This window comes from Cyanistes caeruleus, chromosome 12, assembly GCF_971803275.1.
Source record: "Cyanistes caeruleus chromosome 12, bCyaCae1.hap1.1, whole genome shotgun sequence".
NCBI classification, from domain to species: domain Eukaryota; kingdom Metazoa; phylum Chordata; class Aves; order Passeriformes; family Paridae; genus Cyanistes; species Cyanistes caeruleus.
The window spans coordinates 15,183,663-15,207,121 of NC_141712.1; the positions used below are offsets into that span (position 1 = coordinate 15,183,663).

General features: G+C 42.1%; 1 protein-coding gene across 3 annotated transcripts; it reads right to left on the minus strand.

The window, feature by feature from the left end:
- Positions 1–440: 440 nt before the first annotated feature.
- Positions 441–22,459, minus strand: NUTF2 (nuclear transport factor 2). 3 transcript variants are annotated; one of them, XM_086847427.1, is made up of 5 exons: positions 22,364–22,459; positions 13,703–13,827; positions 11,708–11,779; positions 7,541–7,639; positions 441–1,036 (listed from the first exon to the last, which is right to left on the minus strand). In XM_086847427.1, exons 2-5 carry the CDS (start codon positions 13,799–13,801, stop codon positions 923–925), a joined length of 384 nt encoding a protein of 127 aa, XP_086703553.1. In that variant the 5' UTR covers positions 13,802–13,827; positions 22,364–22,459; the 3' UTR covers positions 441–922. The 3 variants fall into 3 exon arrangements, with proteins under 3 accessions (XP_086703553.1, XP_086703554.1, XP_023773342.1); XM_086847428.1 differs by lacking the exon at positions 22,364–22,459 and adding an exon at positions 16,615–16,674; XM_023917574.2 differs by lacking the exon at positions 22,364–22,459 and adding an exon at positions 16,526–16,673.
- Positions 22,460–23,459: the final 1,000 nt, after the last annotated feature.

Consider the following 23,459-nt stretch of genomic DNA (forward strand, 5'->3'; position numbering starts at 1 on the left):
GAACGGGACAGGCCGCACACACAGCACAGCGCGGAACCTCGGCACTGCTTCAGGCACAAACCCGGGAGAGCCGCTCGGGAGCCGCCCTCTGTGTTTGCCTGGGAAGAATACACCCGTGCCCTGCTTGGCTTTGAGAGGGCAGGAGACTGACTAGAGGCTACCATCACCGTTGCCATCCTCCTGTATTATGTGGGGAATTTGCATTGGTAAAGTACAACAGGTGAGAACTAAGCTGACAGTGTTAAAAACTGAGCCAGAAGGCTCTGTTAGGAAAGCTGCTGAGAAGAGGAAAAGGTGTATGGAGGAGGGCAGACCTGCCCTGCACTCACTGGTAAAAGGAGTCGTTCAGTTCGAGGTCCAGCTCTGCAATCATTTCCCCACCAGGCACAGTCTACCCCCAGCAAGCACTATCACACTCCACAGCCAACTCATAAAAATAATTTAAACTTTTAAGAAAATCTCTGTTTTATTGTGTAATGTAGCATTGAAACATCTGAACAAATCAATAACTGGGCTGTACAGGCTGCTGTTCTTTCATTTCTTTGGGTTATAGAGCATCTTGTCAGTACATAAACAACAACCTTTTGCATTATAAATTCTTTCCGAGGCATGCTGGTACAACACAAATTTCTCTTATCAAATGCAGCTAAGTCTAACTTCCAAACATCATGCACAAGAAACTCATCTAGTGACAATGTAAACTCAGCAGAAGGGCAGGTCACAAGTCTTGCTTGCTCACGCTCTGCAGTGCTGCAGGTTTGTGTATGATATTTGGAATGTTCCGTGAGTGTGAGTAATACCAGTTAAGAGGAGAGGAGGAAAACAAAAACAAAAAAGAAAAAAAAGGAAAAAAAAATAAAGGGGATGAAAAAAAAGAAAATAAAAATAAAAATAAAAGCCTGGGTGCCTCGGGATGGGCAGTTCAGCCAAAGTTGTGCAGTGCTAGCCTGAACATGTCATTGGTGCAAACCCAGGCATCGTTGATGTTCTTTAATAGAAATATCTGGTGGAATCCCATGATAGGATCTTCATCAGCCTGTAGAAAGAAAGGGAGGAAAAAGGTTGAAAACACTCATATTTTGAGAAATTTATTCCAAAACTCACGATGAGACAACTCCAAGCTAACATTAACAGTGACATTACATGCTGTAAGATGTGTAGTACCTCAGGAGACACCAATACCACCAGAGGGTCTCTTCTGAGGGGCTCTGCAGACAAACACCCAGGGCCCAGAGACACGGAAATCCTGCAAAGGCATCTGAAGTTGGGGTTTTGTGGAAGACTTGCTGACTTGTCACTCACCCCACTGATGGAACATGCCTGCCTCAGTGTTGAATCACAAATCCCTTGCCCAGGAATCAAACTTAAAAGAAAGTGGTTCAATGTTTAGCTGCTGAACTTTGGGTTGATGGGAGAAGGGAGTTTCTGCAGAGGTTGGTATTGACACATTGCCTGGATGATGCAGGTGGTCTGGGCTTTGAAAGCCTTGCCAGAGCAGGTGCAGTTGGCCAGAAAGTACTTCCCACTTCCACTGGCCAGCAATGGCTGGAAGGGAGCAGAGCATTCACTACAGCTGTGACAATGTGTTCTAAGCACAGGGAATGGCTGCAGCAGTGCCTTCACTCCTGCCTCTGGCAATATGTCTGGGTATTTATAATATTACTACAAAAGTAGAAAATAGTATTAGAGAGCGACTAGTACTCCCACCTGTAATGTTTATTTACCCATCTTCTCAGAGACATCATACAGGAATTAAATCCTCAAAATAAATTGTTCCCAAATCAATCAGCTGGAAATCACACAACAGGATTTAATCTGAACAGCACATCATAGGACCAACTACAAAACAATCTTCTGATGGTGGCTGTAGTGTGTTCAATTCAGCATTTTTGGAGGATTTTAAGCTTTACTTTTTCAACACATGACTATTCAGCTTCAGAAGAGGGGGCAGAAATTTATAAAAAAGAGCCTTGAAAAGCAGCAGCCAGAGCAGCTCATGAAAGAGGCTGTCACAGCACTGAAAGTTCATTGGCAATGCTCTGTTGCTGTTCAGCAAGAACAAGTGAAAAGTCTGAAGAGAAAAGCAGACTACAGAATAACAAAAAAGACAATTTACTTTAAAAAAGTAATATTCATGGACTTTGAAACAAGTCAGCTTTGAGGACCAACTTGCAAAGGACATCAGTTATATCACAGAACAGCAAGTCTGCCAGAACACTGGTGGCATCAGGTGCATGGAAAGGAAGCATTCAGATCCAAAAGCCACTGCAAGGATTTCACAGTGACAACCACCTAGGAAGTTAAGTGGTGTACATCAAGTGTAGTTTCAGTAAGTGTATTCTAATTCACAGAGGTAAACCAAAGTAAGCCCTAGACTGACCCCTCATGAAAGTGATACTGAAATAATGATGTATATTTATTTATTAAACCAGCTGTGAGCTCTAAAGCTATCAAGGCAAGCACAGGGTTAGCAGTTGTTAGGGAAGAACAAAGAACCAAAACCCAGAAGTAAGCAAATGCATAAATAGGCAAAGAACACCCACATATCAAATCCTGCATGCATTTTTTATAAGTAAAAAAAATAAAATGCTACAATAAAATCATAAAAGGACAAGACTCATACAGCTACAGGACTGTTTCCTACTGAAGAAAGTAAATTGAGTACAACTCTTCAGCTTGCAAAAACATAATGAGAATGGGGAGAACAGGCAAGACAAATTACTATAAAACCATGAAGAACAAAGTGAATGAGGAAACTACTACAGACAGAAATTAAGATGGCAACAAGTAAGGCCAAGAATATGGGCCAGTGTTCAACACATGACTGAATGAGAGAAAAATCCCCAAAGCAAGCCAAGTATTTGAACTTGTCATTACTGATATGAGTATGCTTTAAAATATACCTCTGGAAAAAAAATATCATCATCAGACAAGTTTAGTATAGGTCTCCTTGATTTCTGATAAGCCTATGTAGGCTCTGTAAAGAGCACTGCAGCTCTTGATGCTTTCACTTAAGGAGAATTTCTTCCTTTCTTAAGAAATTCAGGGCTGGACACACAAAGAAAAACTAGAAGAGAATTCTCCCACAAAACTTGGTGCGGTACAGACAGCAAATTCCCACAATGAAGTCACACATTATAATTTTCTTTATTCCTTTAATGTTATCCCTTCATAACATAGAGGAGTGGTATACTTTAAAAACAAGGGAAATCCTAGACTATATTCAAGCTGAAGTACATACTTTATAGTCCCTTCCCAAATTTTGACTATGTAATATTAGCACATAGCAAAGGGCTCACAGTTCAGTGACTCAAGATGCCCCAGAAAACACAGACTAATGCTATCCCATTTTAGTTTACATCTTCATCACAGCTCAGATAACACCACTGAAACTCTGTCCTTACTTTTCACTCCAAATACAGGCATGTCCAACTCAGGATTTGCATTCCAGATGTGAGCCCAGGCTCAAAACACATAGGGCTTCAGTCTTCCTATAAAACTTCCCTTTTTGTAGTTCAAATTCTTCCATGACATCATTGAATTAAAACAAAAATTAAAGAAGTCCCAGAATCAGATTGGAAGAATCCTCTGATTTCCAGGCCAGCCTTTTGCCCAGCATGAGCACAAACTACAAGAGCTCTGCATCACAGAGCCACAGAACAGGCTGGGTTTGTCCACAGAAGGTAAAGGTCCACAAAAGGGATCTTTAGAGATCATCTAATCCAACTCTCTTGTCCTGGGCAGGGACATCTTTCACTGTATCAGCCACAGCTTTGTCTAGCAGAATATTCACATTCTTACAGAACAGATGTTTCACAAGGTGTCCAGGCACCACTTCCCGGGGTTTCTGTCTTCCCATAAAAATCTTCCCTTGTGTTCCATCTCTACTTTCCAAGTTATGTTTTCTAACCACTGTCCCTTCTTACACTGTCTGGTACCACTGACAAAGCTCACTTTCAGGTTGTTGGAAATACTCGATTACTTTTCACTGACGTTTCAAGCAGATTGCCCTTAGCCACCTCCTCTCCCAGTTCCACAAGCTCTTTATCTCCCACAGTCTTGGCAGCTTTTTGACCTTTCAGTTTTTCTACATCCTTTCTGACCTGGAGGCTCAAAAGGAAGTCCTCAGCTCACAGAGCAGTGAGTCACATCAGAGTTTGAAATGGAACACTGCTTTGCATTTCAGGTTTAACTACACAACTTTCCTCTTCTTGCCTGGTCAGAGAGGGTTTTACTTCTTCACCAGCACCCCCAGCAATTATTGATTGAACTGCAGGATTGCAACAACCCTTACCTCAATGGAAAGGCTAATTACTTGAGACTGCAGGTTCTTTCACATGTTAAGCCTTATTTAACAGGCTTTAAGCAATGCTTTAAGTGTTCAGCATGCATTACAAAAATATCCAGTGATTTTAATTGCAAATTTCCTTTTCCTTTTAAGACTAGGAAACACCACATAACAATTAGTTATTCACAATTAATTCTGCATTGATCACTTCAAAAATCACACTCGGATCTGCCACATGGCTCTGAGAACACACAAGCCATAGCCATGCTTCTCAGCCGAGCTCAAGGGACAGAAGGGCAAGAAGAGAGCACTCCTTACTCAACCAGGACAGCGAGGACTGGAAGACAGGTAAGGCAGAGGGTTAAATGTTGTGGAGGGCTAGCCTGAAGACTTCGTTGGTGCACACCCAGGCACCTTGAAAATTTTTCAACAAAAAGGTTTGGTGGAAGCCTAGAACTTGGTCATCATCTGCCTAAGCATGACAGGAGAAATACATTACTAGGTGAAGCACACTGAAGATACTGGGTGACATTCAGGATGAACATTGGCAAAGCAGGGTCACACCAAAAGGAATTCACTACTCCTAAAGGCTTAAACTGATGCTTACTCTTCCTAGTTGAAGCAAGCAAGCAGCACTCAGACAATGAACAGCAATAAAAACCAACAGGATCAGAATAAGTGGATGTATATTTATTATAACTCTACGAAAGGATAACCCCACCCAAACATTAATACCTATCAGCATCCATTAAAGAGGATCTTTGAAAGCAATTACTGCACTGCTTTAGCTATTGAGTTAGATCCCTGCTAGAGACATTCACCTACTCAGATGCTCTGTTACTCTGCAGCATCTTCTCAAAGAAGCTGTTGTGCCCAGGCCCCTCAGTGCAGGTGATTATTCTGCTGCAAAAGGTTTGGTTTTTTAAAATTTATTTGTAGTTCATACTGGTATATAAGAATACTACTGGTCTTTGAAGTGCCCTTCCTTGTGCAAAATTCTCTTACAGCTCTCCTTGAGAACAACATATGCAGGCTGAGCAGCCACACCACTTTAAAGTTGAGCAGCTTTAAATAACAGTGAGTATGCAGCTCCACATTTGCCTATTATAGTGCTCCCTGCTCAACTGGAGCTACATGTGAGCCACTTGTTAAAATGCACCACCTGCACCCAGCTGTTCTCAGTTACTGTATTGTACACAGAGCAGCACTGAGATGCAGTAAAATGGCTGTCAACATGTGTGAACTGGCACAAGAAAAAGGCCTTCACTACATATGACAGCCAGGTTCATTATGCCACAGACTGTTCCTGATATTTCATTTGTCCATCTCTATAAATATTACACAGGGCAGAAGTGTGAAGTTAAAACTTTAAGCTGACTTTGACTTTCTGGACACTTGTTCTGTGAGAAGCAGCACTTCCAAGAATTAAGATGCAATTTTTAAAGCTAAGGTTTGAGACACATAAATGTGAAGAGTGGAAAAACATTTCTTCACCTACTAAAAATTGACAAGCAAGTTGGATTTGATCATGACAGTGTGTTCTCTCCAAAAACCAGGATGCTCTAACACATGATCCCCAAATTATTTCAGCAAGCTGAAATTACTCAGAGGTTAAAAAAAAAAAATACATCAGAAAATACTACTCCAAGTCATGGTATTTATGGAAAGCTCCCAGACTGCACTTACAATCCCTCCACATTAATGAATTATGGTTTGAGAAAACCCAATAGCTTTACAGAATCTCTTAGAACTTGGTATCTTGCCACAGGATCCAACACAATCACTGTTGCAAGCTGTGATTTGCTTGATAATTATGCAAAAACCTTAAAAACATGACCGTGCAAAACGTGGTGCAGATGTGACTGGCCCAAGACATTAAGTCAAAAGGTCTTCATCACATCACAGAATTTTGTGCACACCCAAGAGCAAGGCTGAGGAGATCAACATGTCTGTCCTGTAATTCAGTGCTTTCCATGGTCACGTGTGGCTGCTTTTCCACGGAGTGCGTGCAGGTGGGACTGAGCAACAGAAAAGCTGGAATCCAGCTTGCAGCTAGGAAGCATGAGCAACTTTAATGAGAGCCAAAGCTGCCTATGTTAGGTTTAGCAGTGGATGCATTACACTGGGCACTGCTCTTCTCAGCTGCCCAGCCCAAAACTAAGAGGACAGCTTAGCAAGCAGATTCAAACATTCAGTCCTATGTCTGCTTAGTAAATAATAGTGTCAGTGAAAGTTTGAATGCTTTGATACTAGAGGTGCCATTGAGTTAGCAGGGATAGGAAATCTAAACAGCTATTTTAAAATAAACTGGGTGCAGGTAACTCTAAATACTGGATGGCATTAGAGGCCTGACTTCACTGCATGGCCAGACCAAATGAATATGATTAGCTACTGCTACATAATTTCAGATTTTTTAAACTAACACCAACCACTGTGAGCAAGTTCAGCCTGCGGCTGACTTTCCATACAGAGTATTTCTTGCAAATTCCAGGACAATGTCTTTCATTCATAAGCAGCTTCATTAATTTACAAGTATGTGGCCCTGGTATATTGGCAGACTGGGTAAGTTTACACAGTTCAGTAGTATCACTCACACAGCAATATGGTCATACTAAGCCTGAAAAATAATCTGATTCTTCACAAGAAGCAGCTGTTTCAACAACAAGTGTTTTGATCTCAGAGGCAACATTCCCATTGCTGAATCAGTTTTGATTACAGAGGTACTGGACTGTACTAACACCAGGATTGTATTCTTGTGGCCTGTGACAGTAAAGAAAAAGTATTGACTCACTGAAGGGTGGTCAGTTAACAAAATGAAGTCTGCTAAATCAGAGCTCAATACAAACATTACATCAAGGATGTTAAGCTAGATGTGCTTAAATTGTCCAAGAACACTGTGACAATGCTTTTAAATACAACAGAGGACACCAAAGCCTTAGTGCATAAGGGTAAGTGAAATACTGATGCTTCTAGAACCCACATGATATTTTTTCTGCACAGTAAAATCCACAATACTTTGCTTGGTAGGACATGACTGTCAAATTACAGGTGGTTTACCTAGAACTAAGTATCTGAAGGAAGGAGCATTTCTTGACATTCTTGAACAGCAGAGGAACAATATCCCAATGCAAGCTTCCCCTGTTCCTTCCCCACCCATAAGTGCATTTAAATGTATTCAGAAATCAGATGATTTAGAATCCTGCAAAAATCAAAGACATAAGAACTCATTAACCTGTAATGGAAAAAGTTTACCTTAAGCTGTCCCACTACCATACTGAGTATACAGCTATCAGGTGTAGGTTGGTGGTCTTGTGCTGTGATGCTGTGTTGTATTTTTTGGAAAGGGAGGCTCTGCAATGAAAAGAAATCAAAATAAGGAGATGTACAGTAATTGAATTGTTTAATTTACAAAACAAAGATTGAGCAAATCCAATGTTATGAAATTTTAGACTACTGTGGCAGTACTGCACAGAGAACTGTTGCAAATGAGGGCACTACTCATGTGGGGTAAATTTTAGCAGGTGTGTTTTTCAAGCACCAAAAGAGGAAATAATGTCACCATACACAGTAAATGGTATCTTTTCCTACTCTAATTGCACTTCCTGAAGGGCTTCAGATCATCTGTAAGCTCAAAGTCCTTATGATGAAGGAACAAACCTCTGCTCTGAACGGTGTTAAAAGATTTTATCATTTCATACTTGAGGTTTACCAGACAATTCCAAATTTGCTTCTTTGTTAAAGTGGCTATGAATGGAAAGGAAAAGTGGATGAAATCTTCAGGACTTGAAATCCACATATCCACCCTTTCCCTTTTTAATTCCCTTGACACTCAGGCAGCCAGTGTCAGTATGTCTGGAAGTATGTGTGCAAGGAACACACCTTGGGGAACACCAGGCATCTGAGAGTAATTCCTGTCTTTCAACTTAGACCATATTCACATTCCAACATGGACAATTCCAAGCAGTGAACGTGAAATATCTGGGAGATCTCAGAGTCCTGACATACAGATGCAGTTTTGGGACTGCTCTCCCAAAAGCTGCACTACTTCTAGGTGCTTTAGTGGCAGCTCAGCATGGATGGAGCTCTGGGTGACCATGTGGGAGATACTCAAAAGTCCAGGAAATGCACAGTGGCCATTCAAACCTGAGGTGGCACTTGATGCCTTTGATGCATTTCCCCGATTTGGAAACAGGTTGACACAGATCCAAATGCATACTTCAAGAAGTTCTGCATGTCCCTCTAGTGGAAAGAGCCTCAAAGACTTCCAAGAAGGCCCAGGTAGAGACATGAGTCCTGCTATAATGGATATGAAGTACAGTCTTGGCTCTACAAGCCTAAGGCTCTAGGAAAAATTCCAGGAAGCTAAATCCTTGGATAACAGAGAACACAGAAACTGTGGAAGGATCAGGACCTGAGGAAGCAAACAAAGAGTAGGGAACAGCCCTCTAATCAGAGGGACACTATTCAAGAACAGCCTTTAATAAAGCCTGCAGTGTTTCCTCTTGGCTGGGAGTGCAATCCCAACCAACTCAGAAGTGCAAAGTGAACCAACTGCTTTGTAGTATGGAATAGACATTTAGTAACAATACAAATCCAAAGCCTTCTCTTCTGAATGACTAGCAGACTGTTTTCCAGGGACACCATCCCAAACTTCAATGTGAAAAATGCCCACACAGCCTGCACAAGCACAGACTGGGAATTTCCTTTGACAAAAGGGTCTCCAAAGTGTAGTTCCTACCTCAGCACAACAGCTTCTTGTTGAAGAAGTCCTGCAAAAAGATTCTCTTGAAAAGGCAGATGAAGGGGAATGAATGCAATTGTGTCCAGGGAGGAAGGAAAGGCTTTGGAATCAAGAGCTCTGCAAAATGGTGGCAAGGAACCACAGACAAGGCTGGGTAAGATGGTGGCTGTTTCAAGTACCTGGTTTCTCAGGACGAGAGGAAATGGACTCAAGCTGCATCAGAGGAGGTTCAGGTTAGATATCAGGAAGAATTTTTTGACTGAAAAGGTTAAGCATTGGAATGGTCTGCCCAGGGAACTGGTGGAATCAGCATCCCTGCAAGTGCTCAAGAAACAACTGGACGAGGCACTTAGTGCTGTGGTTTAGTTAACAAGGTGGTGTTCAGTCAAAGGTTGGACTTGATCTTGGACACCTTTTCCAACTTTAAAGATTCTATGATTGTCCTCTTCAGAGGAAAGGACCCCAAATAGCTGGCCAGCCTAGTGAGCTACTTGTGTGATGCATTGGGAGAAATCCCACTGGAAAGAGTAGGGGTGTAGGTGACAGAAAAGATTACTGATTTTAGGATAGGCAGAGGCTACCTTAAAAGGATAGTGGCTCATAGACATCCATCTGTACTGGAGTGAAGAATTTTGTGGTATGAAAAGTACAACAGAAATGTCTAAAAAGCATGGAGCCACACAACAAGCAAGGTTTTTACCATCCCCTGACATTAGAGATTGACTTGTCTTTCGCTGTGAAAACTATGGAATCTCCTTAAAGTCAAGTAAGAGAAATTAGGCAAGAATAAAGTTGAGTTGCATAAACTCACTGCTGGCAGCAAGAATACCTGTCTCAGCTTCCTTGGTCCATTATGTTCATAGAACTATGTAATTATTATCTCAAATGCTCAGTGTAAATCAGGCTGCCCCTAATTAGCACAGGCACACTATGTGAAACAAGTCCAGCACCAATTAGGACAGAAGAAACAAGTGTCAATTCCCACGTTGTAACGAGGTACAGATGTGCCAGGCCTGCAGAGCAATGCCCATACAACCTTGCCCTACTATATTAGCAGATTGAAAAGGTGCCATACCATTGCTGTCACACAGCAAAGAACTTGATCTAAAAGAAAATGCCACCTCTTTGTGCTTACATCAGTTCACCAGCCAGGCACTAAAGGACACAGGACCGCAGAGGTGTGAACAAATTTCAGTGTCAAACTTTTAGGGATGTGCTGAACTGACTAAGCAGCTCCAGAAGCAGAGTAGGTGAGCACATGAAGCTGACACAGCAAACAGAGCCCAGGCAGCTCAGTGCTGAAAGAGGAATGCTGAACGACATTAGAGTCACTGTAAGCTGATACAGCCCATAACGAGCCATGGCAGTGGAAGGGCAGAGAAACTTCAGTGCATTTCCTCTTTACTTTAAGCAGATGGATACAAGCCAGAAAAAATTTCCCTAAAGCAGAGTAGTGTGTCTTAACTCACCAATTATGACTGCAGCAGGCACATAAATCCAGAAAGGCCACCTTGCATCAGAGATAGGGAAGGTAAAGATGAGCTATGTCACAGTAGGAAAGGGGCTAGATCTGCCCTGGGCTGAACCCCAGGCAGCAATCAGACACTGTGGCCAAGCACATGCTTGGCTGGTTGGATATCTAAATGGCTGCAAGCCCAAAAGTCTAAAGAACACTGAGTACACAAACAAGCAATCCTGGAGCTTGGGTATCTTCTCACCTACAAGCAAGCAGTTGCTGCTGTTTCTGTGATGTGCAGCCTTCTCAAAGGCAACACAAGTACCTGAAGCACAGACCTGAGGGTAAACCTCAGCCTTCTCAGTTAAAGATGTCTTAGGCAAAAGAAGCAATTCCAAAACACAGGAGAAGTAGCTGTGCAATAAGCCAAGTGTCAAGTTACAATTCTTTTTCTTTTCAATGTGTAATAAAAATGTCTGAAATACCATATCAGAGCAGACTGTCAGGTGACCTAAAAAGCTTGTCCTCTGCATGTCTTGCAAGAGAAACAAACTTTCTAGTCTCATGAAAGCTTGCAAGTACCCCCAGTTTTATAACAGAAGCATGGATTTACTTAATAAGATAAAAATTATTTTAGTTTAACTAAACAAACATGGAATTCCAGTGTCCTCTCACCTGCTAAAGAGGAAACATGTTTCAAAGTCCTGAACCATACCTGCTCATATCTGAACTGCTGACAAATCTGCATTGAGGATAAGTCAGCTTCTCCACTATAGAACTTATTTGCAGTTTACGTATCAGAAAACAAGTTGTTCCTTGCTGTAATGTGTCTAGCCTTTATCACAGACAGATCCAAGTAACAGGTTTGCTATTGCTTCTTCCTTGGCATGCCTTAAAAGAGCAAAGGCACCTTTCACTCCTCTAGATCAGAGGCAGCTTATGCATTAGACCTTTTAAAAAAAATAAATCAATAATGTCAAATACAATTGCAGTCACAAAATAACCTTGCAAACTATGGAGTCAATTAACATTCCACTATTAGAGCCATCAGTGGAATAACCCACTACACAGCAGTAATTCATAACATTTCTTGAAGACCTAAGCTGGAAGCATGAGGTCAAGATTTTTGAACTGCTTAAGTCTAACTCAAATTTTCAGAAGAAATTATCTTCTAGTCTTCATAACTGTTTCCCAAAACATTCAGTGAGGATTACAGACTTACAGTGAGTTTTTCAACAATGGCTGCTTTGCCCTGGAACTGCTGTCCTTCCCACGTAAGGCATGATGCATCAATCTGGAGGAAAAAGAAAAATGTCATCAACTCAGGTAACCCTTAAGCAATCCTGTTAAGAGACTTTGTTTATTTAGCAAAAATCCTCAGAATCGAGCTATTTGAAAACTACCTCAAAGGGACATAGAAAAAAACTAGCAAAATCCATTGAAAAAGTTTGGAACAACCAACTAAAAATTAAGTAGACTACATTTCATTATCGTAAGTCTACCAGCAAAAAGAGTTCCTGCCTATGGATAAAAGTTCAGAAGAAAATCTAAAGGATAAAACAAATAAAAATTATACAGACACAAAGTCAAGCATGTGGAAAGAGAAAAATATATGAAGAAAACTGACAACATGGGTTACACCAACAGGATAGTGCTCCAACTCCCCTAACTCAAGCAATTCAAAAGTGATTGGCCACATCCCTACCTGGAATATGACAAAAGTCTTAATTGACCTGGAATACACCACTAAAGATAAACTGAATCTTGTGGTGGAAGTAGCAGTACAGGAATACAAACCAAATCTAAGAGCTCCCTGCACGCTATAAAGTTTTTTTGCTCCCCTGGGGTCTCTGAAGGGAAAAAGCTTATCATTAAAAACCCATTTCTATAGAATCTCCTCAAATTTAGACAAATTATGACCTCACAAGCCACACAAAAAAAGGGTGGTCCCATTCCCCATTTGTGGAGTTCAGGAACTCCACAAAACAACACACATCAGTGACCTGCATAATAGTTCTCCCAATTACATGTGAACAGGACTCTTCATTGAATGATGGAAGGCAGAAAGACCCTAAGGGTGAAAAAGAGCCAGGAGCTCACTGTGTGGAAGGCCCTATCTCCAGAAATTTAAATTAGTTGGTACTTACCATCATTTTGAGGACTGAATGTATTTTGGTAATAAAATATAAACTACTAAGAGCCTTCATATTTAGAGTTGTGGTTAGAACAAATACTGCTTGATTTTCTTCCTCTCTCGGCTCTGTACAGAGACTCTTGGGAAAAGTAAAACAATCTGGCAAGTACACAACAATCCCAAGAGCAAATGGTATCAGTGCTGCTGGATATTGCTGAAGTGTAAGAAGGTGTCAGAGGGTGTTGAACCGTTTCAAGCCTCAGGAGCTTGCTGGAACTTCACACAGCTAATCCAGCAGATGAAAAATCAGCCAGAAAAACAGGATATGCTGCTAGAAGACTTGTCAGCCTTGAATATCTTGCTGCAACTCCTCAGCCACCCAGCAGCAATCCTCACCATCAGCAATCAACTCCATACACAGAGCACTTTGCATGATCTGCAGGAATCTTCCTCCAAAACTAAAAGCTGATGTGCCCTGGGTTTGTTAGTTACAGTTTTTAATTCTGGTATCCAAGTCTACTTCACCCCAAATAAGATGCAAAGCTAAAAACCTAATATTTGAGGAAATTTAAACTGAATTTACATCCATTTAACATGTTGTTCTACATGTTTAAACTGGATTTAAAACTGTAAATTTATTTTAATGTTCAGAGGATTAATATAGCATGAGATCCAAGAAACACCTGCAAGAACTGCTAAACACAAGGTAGGATTTAAATTACATCCCACTTCAAGAGGGATCCAAGCAAATCCATGCCTGTAAATTAATGGCAAACTAAGACTAGAATGTTTTCTTTTACAGAGCATTTCATCACAGGATTATCATCAAACCTCTCCAAAACAAATCGCTGCCTACAGCTAAACAGGGCTTTTGTGACACTGACTGCCTGTAAGACAAACAAAGCTCAAAACAGAAGTGAAACATAAAAGAAAAGCAATAAATAAAAGTGAGTGTGATTGCACTGACTGGCATTCTGGAGTCAGGATAAAGCCCACTATCCCACCCTGTGTATTGTCACACAACAAAACAGGGAATCCCAGACAATGGGAGAGAGTCCCAGCTCCCTTTCTGTGGATACTTACATATATTGCTCCTAACTGAGTCCTGTCCGCATCAAAAAGTTGGTAGTAATGTTGTACAAAGCTGGATCCAATCTGCTCCCAGATAGGCTTGTCTCCCATTCTGAATCCTCAACCAGAGCCAGTGACTGTAAAAGAAATAAAATCATCACAAAGATCGCAGGAATAAGTGTAACACTTGAGTGTCACATCATGGAGAAACACAGATCCTCTCAACTGGCCTGAATTTTTCTTTGGGATAAGTAGGACAAACTCACCTCTGCATCCTAGACTTGTAAATAAAAGTCTTGGATATTGAATGGTTTAATTTCTAATTATAGATTTGGTTTGTAGTGCTGTTTCAGTGTGAGGTCACATCTCATGTACAAAAGTGGAGAACAAGAACAAAACTAAGTGTTACCACCTTGTCTTCACATATTTCAGAAGTTACACCATCTGAACAAGCTGGCAAGTGCTCGCTGTTTCAATTTGATCTCATTTACTGTAAACAACTGACCTGTTAGCATGGATTGTCTGCAAGTGGCTTACAGCAAATGATTCATGTATTTAGCTCCTCAGGTATTTCACCATCCACAGGCCATTCTAAGAGTGTCCTGTCAGTGGCACATAACAACAATTAATTCACTAGCTCTTTCTTTAACACAAGCTTACTGCCCATCCTCTTCTATCCTGTCAGTGAGGCTGAAGTAGACTCTTTGAGCCAGTAATAACTTCAAAATACAAACCATGATTTTTCACAGTGGTGAGAATCTGCAGTTCCTAGTGAAGGTGCTGAAGGTATCCCACACTTCTGAACACAAGTCCTTCTGTTCCAGAGGGATTAAGCATAGAGCATGCACAGCAGTCTAAATAGGCCCAAAGCTGATGGCTTTATCACATTACATTTTTCAAGAAAGCAAATTAATTTTTATTTATCCTGATCTCTCTCTGAAAGTCTGAAGAATTGTGCTAAAATTCAAAACAAAAATGTTGCACTCAAACCCCACTGTGCTATATTTTAAGACCTGAGTTCACTTCAAACAAATTATACTTGCTTAACATCTAGATCTGTCAGCCACTAGTCTCTCTTTGCAATCCCTGTCCAGGAACCTTGAAGTTAGAGGTTAAAATTGCACTGCAACCCTGGAAGGGTAGGAAATTCTGCTTTAGGACACAGGATATAATAGTTATTTTGCATTCCTTTACCTGTCAATTACTCACACACCCATATAAGATTTGACAAATTCATAATAAAAGCAAAACACACATTCCCAATTCTCCACAAAGGGTACTCCCAGGCCCAGCTTTCTGTGCACTGTTGGGCAAGAAAACTTCATATTTTAGGCCTTTGGCTGTCTGAGCTTTGCTCATACAAATGGGAACTGAAATGGGTTTAGACTCTAGGTTGGAAGTTTTAAGGTCATAGAAATTTGGCCAGACTTACAGAAGAGCAAATCTCTTTTATCAGATCAGTGACCTAACAGCAGATCACATCTGTGTTTTCAGGGTAATAAATTCAACTACCAAGAACAACAGCTATCACAGCTTTAAACATCCTTATTTCATAATCAGATACCTAAGCAGTACAGTCAACATCAAACTCACCAAACCTGCACACTAACATAAAAATTCAAAGCCTTGTTGCCACACCACTATAGTTTCAACTGCTCCAAAGAGATCTACAATCTGGTGTTAGTCACCATCATGAGCACTCCACTGATACTTGCAGTACATACCTCAGTCTGGAGGAGTGTGGTCACTCCTCTGGGAAAACAAATTGCAAATAAAAAAAAACACCCAAGTACAATAGATTTAAAAAAAAACAAACCCAAACCAACCCCACACTCACCTCCCAGACAACTTAAATCTAGTTCTTTACAAGTGAAAAGGCTGTATTGATTGCACATCTATAATTGCTGTATACAGCCTAACAAGCTGATCCAGAAATCAAGTAACTTCAGCTTGTATTAGAGGATTTTATGTTGAAGAAAAAACACCCTAAAAACATGGCACCAACTCCCTGGAAATTCTACTGAGTGATGCCCACCCTGCTGAGAAGTAGGACTCATGTCATATTTGGAAACCAGAAGGACTTAAGTTGATGCTTGCAGTTTCCATTCCAGACCTGTGGGTACCTAGAAGTGTGTAGTTTGGGATGGCTGCAGTGGAACCAACAATCAGCACACATGAAAATCACGTTGATGCACTTTTTATGGGGCACCATAACTTCAACTTCCAACACACAAAGTTACATCACTATCAGGTATTCCTAAACATTTAAGGGCAAATCTAATTGACAGTATTCATGCCCAGCAGTCACACATCTAACACTGAACTGAAGTATAGGACAACAAAATAACCACCAGCTTATTCTTCTGAAGTGAAAGCAAGTCAGGTATTGACATACTAAACTTCCCCACATACAGGATGTGCATTCACCCTTAACAGCTCCCTGTACCATCATACAAACTCAAGATTAAGCTGTACGCCAGCACTGCACCTCATTTAGTCCCTCAAGGCACAACAGCCTCACTCAAGCACCAGATGCCTTCTGTTCCATCCTGAAACTGTGAGAAAGCCTTAGAGACTGCAAGGAATGAAGGCATTCTTATTTTAAATATAGAAAGTAGAATTATGGTTTCTAGATCTAAAAATTAGTATGTTAGGTTGCTATCTCCTCCTAAAATAAGTATTTGTATTTTGATCAGTAAAATACTGTTAAATAAATAAAAAAGAGCACAAATTTGACCAGTTGTAATGTTGATTTTATCAGAAATGAGAACAAGCTAAAAATAAAATGAGGTTGAAATTAATGATCCTTGACTAATTTTTTTTGTTTGCTACAACCTTACTGTCTTTCCTGTGCCATTCATATACGGTTTTGCTGACCACCCATTCCTCCTGGAAAGGTTTATTTTCCTTTTCTGATTTGTCACCTTTTCTTCCATGCTGTTTTCTGCCTGTCATTACAGTTGTAAGAAGCTTAGAGATGTACCTAAAGAAAGAACAAGATGGGAATGATCTGTGTCATCAACCCCAGTCGCCTTTCAGTGAGACACAACCCATGTAAGACTGTATTGATACAGTTATCAGTACAGTATTTTAATGAGATAAATACAATATAAAAAGCTTTAAGATCTATCGCAAATGAGGAAAACAGGTTCTGATGTTGTAAACACTACGGCAACACAGAGCCATCCAGCCAAATCCATCCGTGCTTCATTGAAATCTGTCCGTGGTTACAGAAACAAGAATATTCACTTAATATAATGCCAAATAAAAGAAGTTTCAATAAACTAGGAAGCTTCTATGATGTGGCACACCTGTCCTTTCAAAGGCACCTGCTGAAAGTTACTATTGTGTAAGTGCAGTACTGGATATTCCACCTTAATTTTCCTTTAATGGAAAAGGAGATAATTTCCTTAAGCTAATTATTTTCCCTGCCTTTGTCACTTCAAACCAAAGCTACCTCCTCACATCCACTTAAGAACATCAGGGACCATTTGTTTAACAGTTTCTTCACAAAAGCACAGTGGTAAAGCAGAGCTACCAGCACATAGTGTAACACTAAATTCACATTATTCACTCTATTTCTTGGAATCAGCTTATACTAGAGATTTTATCCCCACCCCAAACAGACCCCAGCAGTCTGTGCTGAAGCAGAAACCCAATACAGTGCACAAAAGCTGCAGCTCCCAGCAACTCTGTCTTCAACAGGTATATGCTGACACTACTGAACTGAAGTGCTTCTCTGCAGGTGCCTTTTGCAGTGACACCAAATAAAATTCTCCAATACCTTTGCCAGGCTGCACACTGATGTGTCAAGAGTAAATTCCATCCCTCTATACATCTCTCACCACAATCCCTATCTCATCCTGCAAGGTCCCAGGGCATCCCTGGTGATTGCTTTGCCTCCATCTGCTTTGGCACGAGGCAGACTGCACCAAGAGCAGGACAAGCTGCAGGACCAAGCAAGAAGAAGCACTGAGGAGAAAGCTGCACCCGTAAGACAGAGAAGACCTAGAAGAGAACAAAGCCTCCACATGAGCTGCGAGTGACCTTGAGTAAAAAACTAGGGTTACATGGCCTCAGCAGACTTCTTTATCCACAAAATCCAAAAATACAGAATCTTTTCCATTGCTTGTCCCAGCTTTGGTGTCTCTGTCTACACTCACCCCTCTTCCATCCCTCCTGCCTTGTCTCTGGGTGTGAGATTAGCACGAGCACAACACTGCCCATAACTCCTAAGGGGAACTAAGTCCTTACGAGACTCATTTCTGCCCCTGGTCTCGATGAAACCTCCTCCTACTGCTTCCTTCACAAGCTATAAAACACATGATTCTCTGTCAGTTTGCTGCAGCACAAAGTCCATCCTTCTGCTCATGTGGCACCACCACAGCTACTCAGAGGGGTAGCTTGAGGAAAAGTCACTTTTTTACTTGGAAAAACAAGACTTATAAAGAGATTGCCTTCTCTGAAGCACGTAAGTGCCAGTGACATTTGGACCAGGTGAGCTACTGTCACAGCTCTGCAGTATGGAAAAAGAACAAAAATTTGCTTCAGCCAGCATTTATGCTTCACCACATTATTAGACTGGACACATGTAAGCTTGCTGCTATCAATTAAAAAGATGAAGTCATTCTGAACTGGAACAAGATAGACCTGCAATTCTAAAAGAATACTATATTTCCTGAAAAAGTCAACAAAAACTAGCACAAGTGATAGTAAAATATAAATTGCTAAAGAAAAACCGAGGTGGTCGGACAGGGTTTGCCACATTTAAAAAGCAAGCTGCATTCAAAGAACCAATGAACAACCACCACAGGCAAAGAAAGTCTGTAGAGTCTTTCTGGTCTGCAAAACACTAAGAAAAAACCCACTGAATTTAAAGAGGAAAAATCTCAAACCAATACATTCTAATGCTAGTGGAGAAAATTATCCTCTATTACCTTCTAATCAATTATGATTATATTTATTCCACAAGTAATCTCAGCATATATAAACCACACTCCCAGGATAGCAAAGCCAGCCCAAGACAAACAACCAAAAATAAACTTTCTTAAGACTGAATTCAGGCTTGTTTTCTGGAAGATTTGAGAATCAGTGCAACAAAATAATACCAACACCACCCTTAAATCTGTGCTGCTGGTCCAGTGACACATGTGAATCCACAGCAAGCACGGTTTGGACCACCAGTTGCTGCACCCTTCATTACTGATTAACAGGAGAAAATAAGGACAATGAAAGCAGTCTCATCTTTTTCAGTTCCTGATACTCTTGCAATTTCTACCATGCAGGTATTTTAGATCGCTCAGATTAGATAGTCAGCAGTCTTTAGACTGGTAAGTAAAGCAGCAAACAGTTTTATGCTATTTTTTCCTTCAATTGGTTTTCTTTTGCCACTAAAACTTGCACAGACAGGAGTGTCTCCAGTGTGCACTTTCTAGGAACACAAAGGAACCAGCATCACAGGACCAGTTAATCTTCTTTCAAATAGGTCATCTCTTCAGCTCCACCAACAACCACTAGATAACAGATCATCCTCCTTTAGCAAAGGATACACTCCCAACAGAGAAACTATTATCACAGAATAATGCAGGTTTGCAAGGGACCTCCTCCAGCTCAAAATAGGAGGACAAACCTGTTCCACCACCTGACTGCCCTCATACAGAGGGCAGCTGTCCCGTGTCCTACTCCAATCCCATCTGTTCCAGTTATGTCCCTTGTGTCCTGCCCTGCCATGAGGTACCCTGAGAAAAGCCTGGCTCCATTCTCCTGATAATGGCCTGACAGAGACGAGACTGCGATTAAACCCTGCTCAAACCTTTCCTAGACTAAACAAGCCCAGGCCATGCACAGTAACACAGGGATGCAGAAATACTGGAACTTACTGAGGGGCATCATGCCCCATCAGCCATTTATCTTCAACACTCTGCATGTCTGATGGTAAATGCTAATTCAGCGATCAATCTTTCTCCATTTGAAAACCCATAAAATTTCCAGTTGAGGGGCAAATTTGTGCATTCAGAGGCAGAAGGAAAGAAATGTTTCTCTGACGTATTTTCACAATTATCTCCACAGCAGTTGATTGATCCATAGAGGAGAACCCTCTGTGAACTACAGCTCAAGGCCAATCAGAAACCATTGACTTCAGAGACATCCACCAAGTAATTGCCATGGACTGCTCTGTGCAAGAAATTACATTATCCTAAATATGCTTTCAGAGCTAAAAATAATTAAGTCTAGATACATGAACAGTGAAAGGATGCAAAGGGAGAAAGGGGAAGACGACAAGGTCCAGACTATTTCCTTATGGAAAATACATTTACTTTCCCCTTCTTAGTCTTTTTATTCCTTTACTCCAACTTTGCTAGAACAAATTAATGAGGGAATTATGCCAAACTGAAATACATCCTTTTTTTGTTAGAAATGTCAGCAACTGTAATGCCACTAGTACACAAAGCATCTGAGGAAGACTCTGGGGAAGCTTTCACTGTGCCTGCAGCTTGATGCTCATCCCAACTGCAACCTAAGAACCCAAGAGAGCCACACAGATTCAGTCAGGATGATTTTCAAATATACAGTCATATATTACACATAACTGCAGAGCAGGACATAATGTTTCATTGTTAAGCAAAAGCCACATTGCTACACAACTGCCTTTTTTTCCAGAGTATTCTCGATGCAAACCAAAAAATGAATTCAAGTTTGTTAGGCTGAAGCCACATTTCCTTTCCCCAAAATGAATGCAGGACTGCTCAGTTTAAAAAAAAACAGGGGAGGCACTGGGAAACTACAGGGGAGAATTGCTACACCCAGTTTTTCTTTACCTTATAGACACAGTAACAAAACATTTAATGGCTAAACTTGCCACAATATCTAAGAGTTTCAAAGCAACCTAAAAGAATTATACTTGCAATGCTACCAGCTATCAGTATATATTGCATCCCTAAACCTACCATTTTACTTTCACTAACTAAATGATCCTCTTATTAACAGGGACAAAAGAAATCCCAGCAGAGAGAACTACAGAAATTTGTTACCATTTGCATTTTTCTAAAGACCTGAACAAACACAGATGTTAAGCAAATATATTTCAAATCATCTAACAAATAACTTGCAACGTTTTAGACAAATAATAATTAGGGGCCTAGTAGGGAAATAGTCCAAAAGTGAGCCAAAATATCACCTCACTTTAAACGAGATCAGGCATTTTACTATATACAGTAATTTTGCTACATCTAGGTGAAGGTCTGTGAAATGCTTTTTTTTTTTTTTTGTTGCTGTTAAAAGAAAATTTAAAAGTCACTACACACAAATACAGAAATCACTGCTTGAACACAACTTCTCAAGAAGGCAAGAGTATTAACTTGAGACAGCAGCTAATTAAGGAATCAGAATTCATTTTCAAGCAACATTTCTGCAACCAATTCCTACTCAAGCATTTACCTGATTGTTTTTTTTTCCCAGTTTAACTACAATATAGTATATCCAACTCTAAGATACATTTACATTAGAAATTATGGACTGAATGAGCTAAGTTATTATGAGCTAAATTATTATAAATTATTATTACTAAAATGAGCTGAATTATTATTTCAGCCTGCCTCAGACTGGAAGTTCAATTTGAATTGCAAGAACAGACTTTTGGGGATTTAAGTTATCTTCAGAAAGCTATCTCACATTAACTAAATGCAACATACACTCCTTGCTATTGCACACCTTTGCAGGTTTTGATTGTTTACAGAGCTGAAAGGTGACAACAGACAAAGAAGGGAAGAAAAAAAAAAATCTCTCTTGCAGATCATACTGGAAAATGGTATCTCAAAGTAGAAAACTACACTGCTGCAGCATATCACTGAGCACATGCACTTTGCTAGTTTCACTCCAAGGAAGCATGAACCTTTCACGTTCAATGTGTCAAAGTGATTCAACCATGTCAGGTAACTTCGGTCCTCACAACCTTCTGGCAAGACAGAAAACAGCAAGAACATCAAAACCGAGTACATCTTCTGCCCTGCACAAACCACCTCCTCGCGGCTCCCGGTTCACTCACTTTACTCTCCTCCCTGCACTACCGAGCCGTGGTAAAGGCAAGACAGAAGCACCGACGGGCACCAGGCCCAGGAGAAGCCTCGGTGCCCCTGAGGGTCGCGGCGGCAGCGCCGGGGCCCGCCTGGGCGGTAGCGGAGATAGCACGTCCGGGGAGTGCCGGGGGCTGCCGGCGGGGCGAGGCGAGGCACAGCCCGCACCTCTCCGCTACCCACCGGCCCCGCCGGAGCGATCTGCCCCCGAGCCTGCGGGCCGAGCTCGCCCCTACCGAGGCCCCTCGCTCCCCCCGGGGGAGCTGGATCGGGGCCACCCAGCCCCTTTCAGCCCGCCCGCCCACCCACACGCGGGGCCCGCCAGTCCCGGGCACAGCCGGCGATGGCTCGGCTCCCGCCGCCGCCGCCCGTCCGGGACCGCGCTACCGGCGCCTCAAAGACGGGGAAGGTCAGGCCGGCTCTGGTCGGCGGCTCCCGCCCAGCCCGGCCCGCGGCAGCCGGCAGCGCCCCGCGGCGGGGATGGGGCTGGGCCACGGGGCCGCGGGGGGCGAGCGCGGGGTGTGGCGGTGCCGTGTGCCGGCCCGCGGGTGGTGCCGGTCCCAGTCCCGCTGCCACTGCCGGTCGCGCCCCCCACACTCACCCGCGGCTCCCACTATGGCGGCGGCAGCGGCCCCGTGCGCGGCGCGAGCCCCCTCAGCCTCTCTCGCCCGCGCTGCCGCCCCGCCCCGCTCCGCCCGCCCCCTCGGCATGCTGGGACAGCGAGTCACACCGGCCGCCGGCCGCACACTGAAAGATGAGAATAGAACTACAACTCCCGATAAGTCCCGCGCCGAACCCCGCGGTGGCTCATTTAAATGAGGGAAGGGGCCCGCGCGCCGCTGGCCCCGCGGCGGCGCCCCGGAGCATTGTGGGATCGTGGGGGAGCGGAGCGGGGAGGGGTGCGGCGCCTGAGGAGTGACGGGGACAGGGTCGTTCCCCTCTGGGATGGGGTTGTACCCCTTTGGGATGGAGTTGTTCCCCTTCGGGTCAGGATTGCATCCCTCTGGGACAGGGTTTTACCCTCACACAAAGCAAACCCATGGCCCTGAGTGGGGACGTGGGTGGTCAGCCACACAACTGCAGGTCCTGAAGTTAATTTTTGTTTCCCCCAGAAGAGCTATACAGTGACAATTTTTTTCAAAAAATTGCTCGACTTGGTTGCAGTGAAAAGTTAGCAAAGAAGGTGTGGGGTGGTAGAAAAACGCCTTCAAATACTCGTGAACTTGTTAGTGGTCTAAAAAACGTGGTTTGGGTCTCACTGGAGCCCTCCCATATTCCCTGCTCTGAAGCAGCAGCAGAGAGGACTCAAAAGGGTACAGGAATTGTCAGGATTTAGGATTACATTTAGGCTGTGGACACACATTCCTGGATTTCTTGAGTAACTGGAAAGCTGAACTGGTTGGTGGTCTGGTACTACAGTGGTGGATATGGGCTACTTAGGGAATACATGACTTGTTTAGTGCTTGAGCTCTGCAGCTCAGAGATGCTGGGCAAAGATACATCATCTAATATAAAATTATTAACCCTCTGGGCCAAAAGCTATAATATTATTACATGAAAACTTTCAAAAAAACTGAAAAACACAAAACCTAAAAAAAAAATAATAAAGGCTAAAATTAGGTACAGAAGCCAAAAAGTGAGTCACTATTAATCTGTAGAGGAATTGTTATGAACTTAAGGTTTTCCCTTAGAATCAT

Excerpts from the sequence above, each read along its gene's own strand:
- NUTF2 (XM_086847427.1), bottom strand. The coding sequence starts at position 13,801 with ATGGGAGACAAGCCTATCTGGGAGCAGATTGGATCCAGCTTTGTACAA. Across the intron at positions 11,780-13,702 it reads CTCAGTTAGGAGCAATATAT|ATTGATGCATCATGCCTTAC; the intron begins GTAAGTATCCAC and ends TTTTTCCTCCAG. Across the intron at positions 1,037-7,540 it reads TGGTAGTGGGACAGCTTAAG|GCTGATGAAGATCCTATCAT; the intron begins GTAAACTTTTTC and ends TTCTTTCTACAG.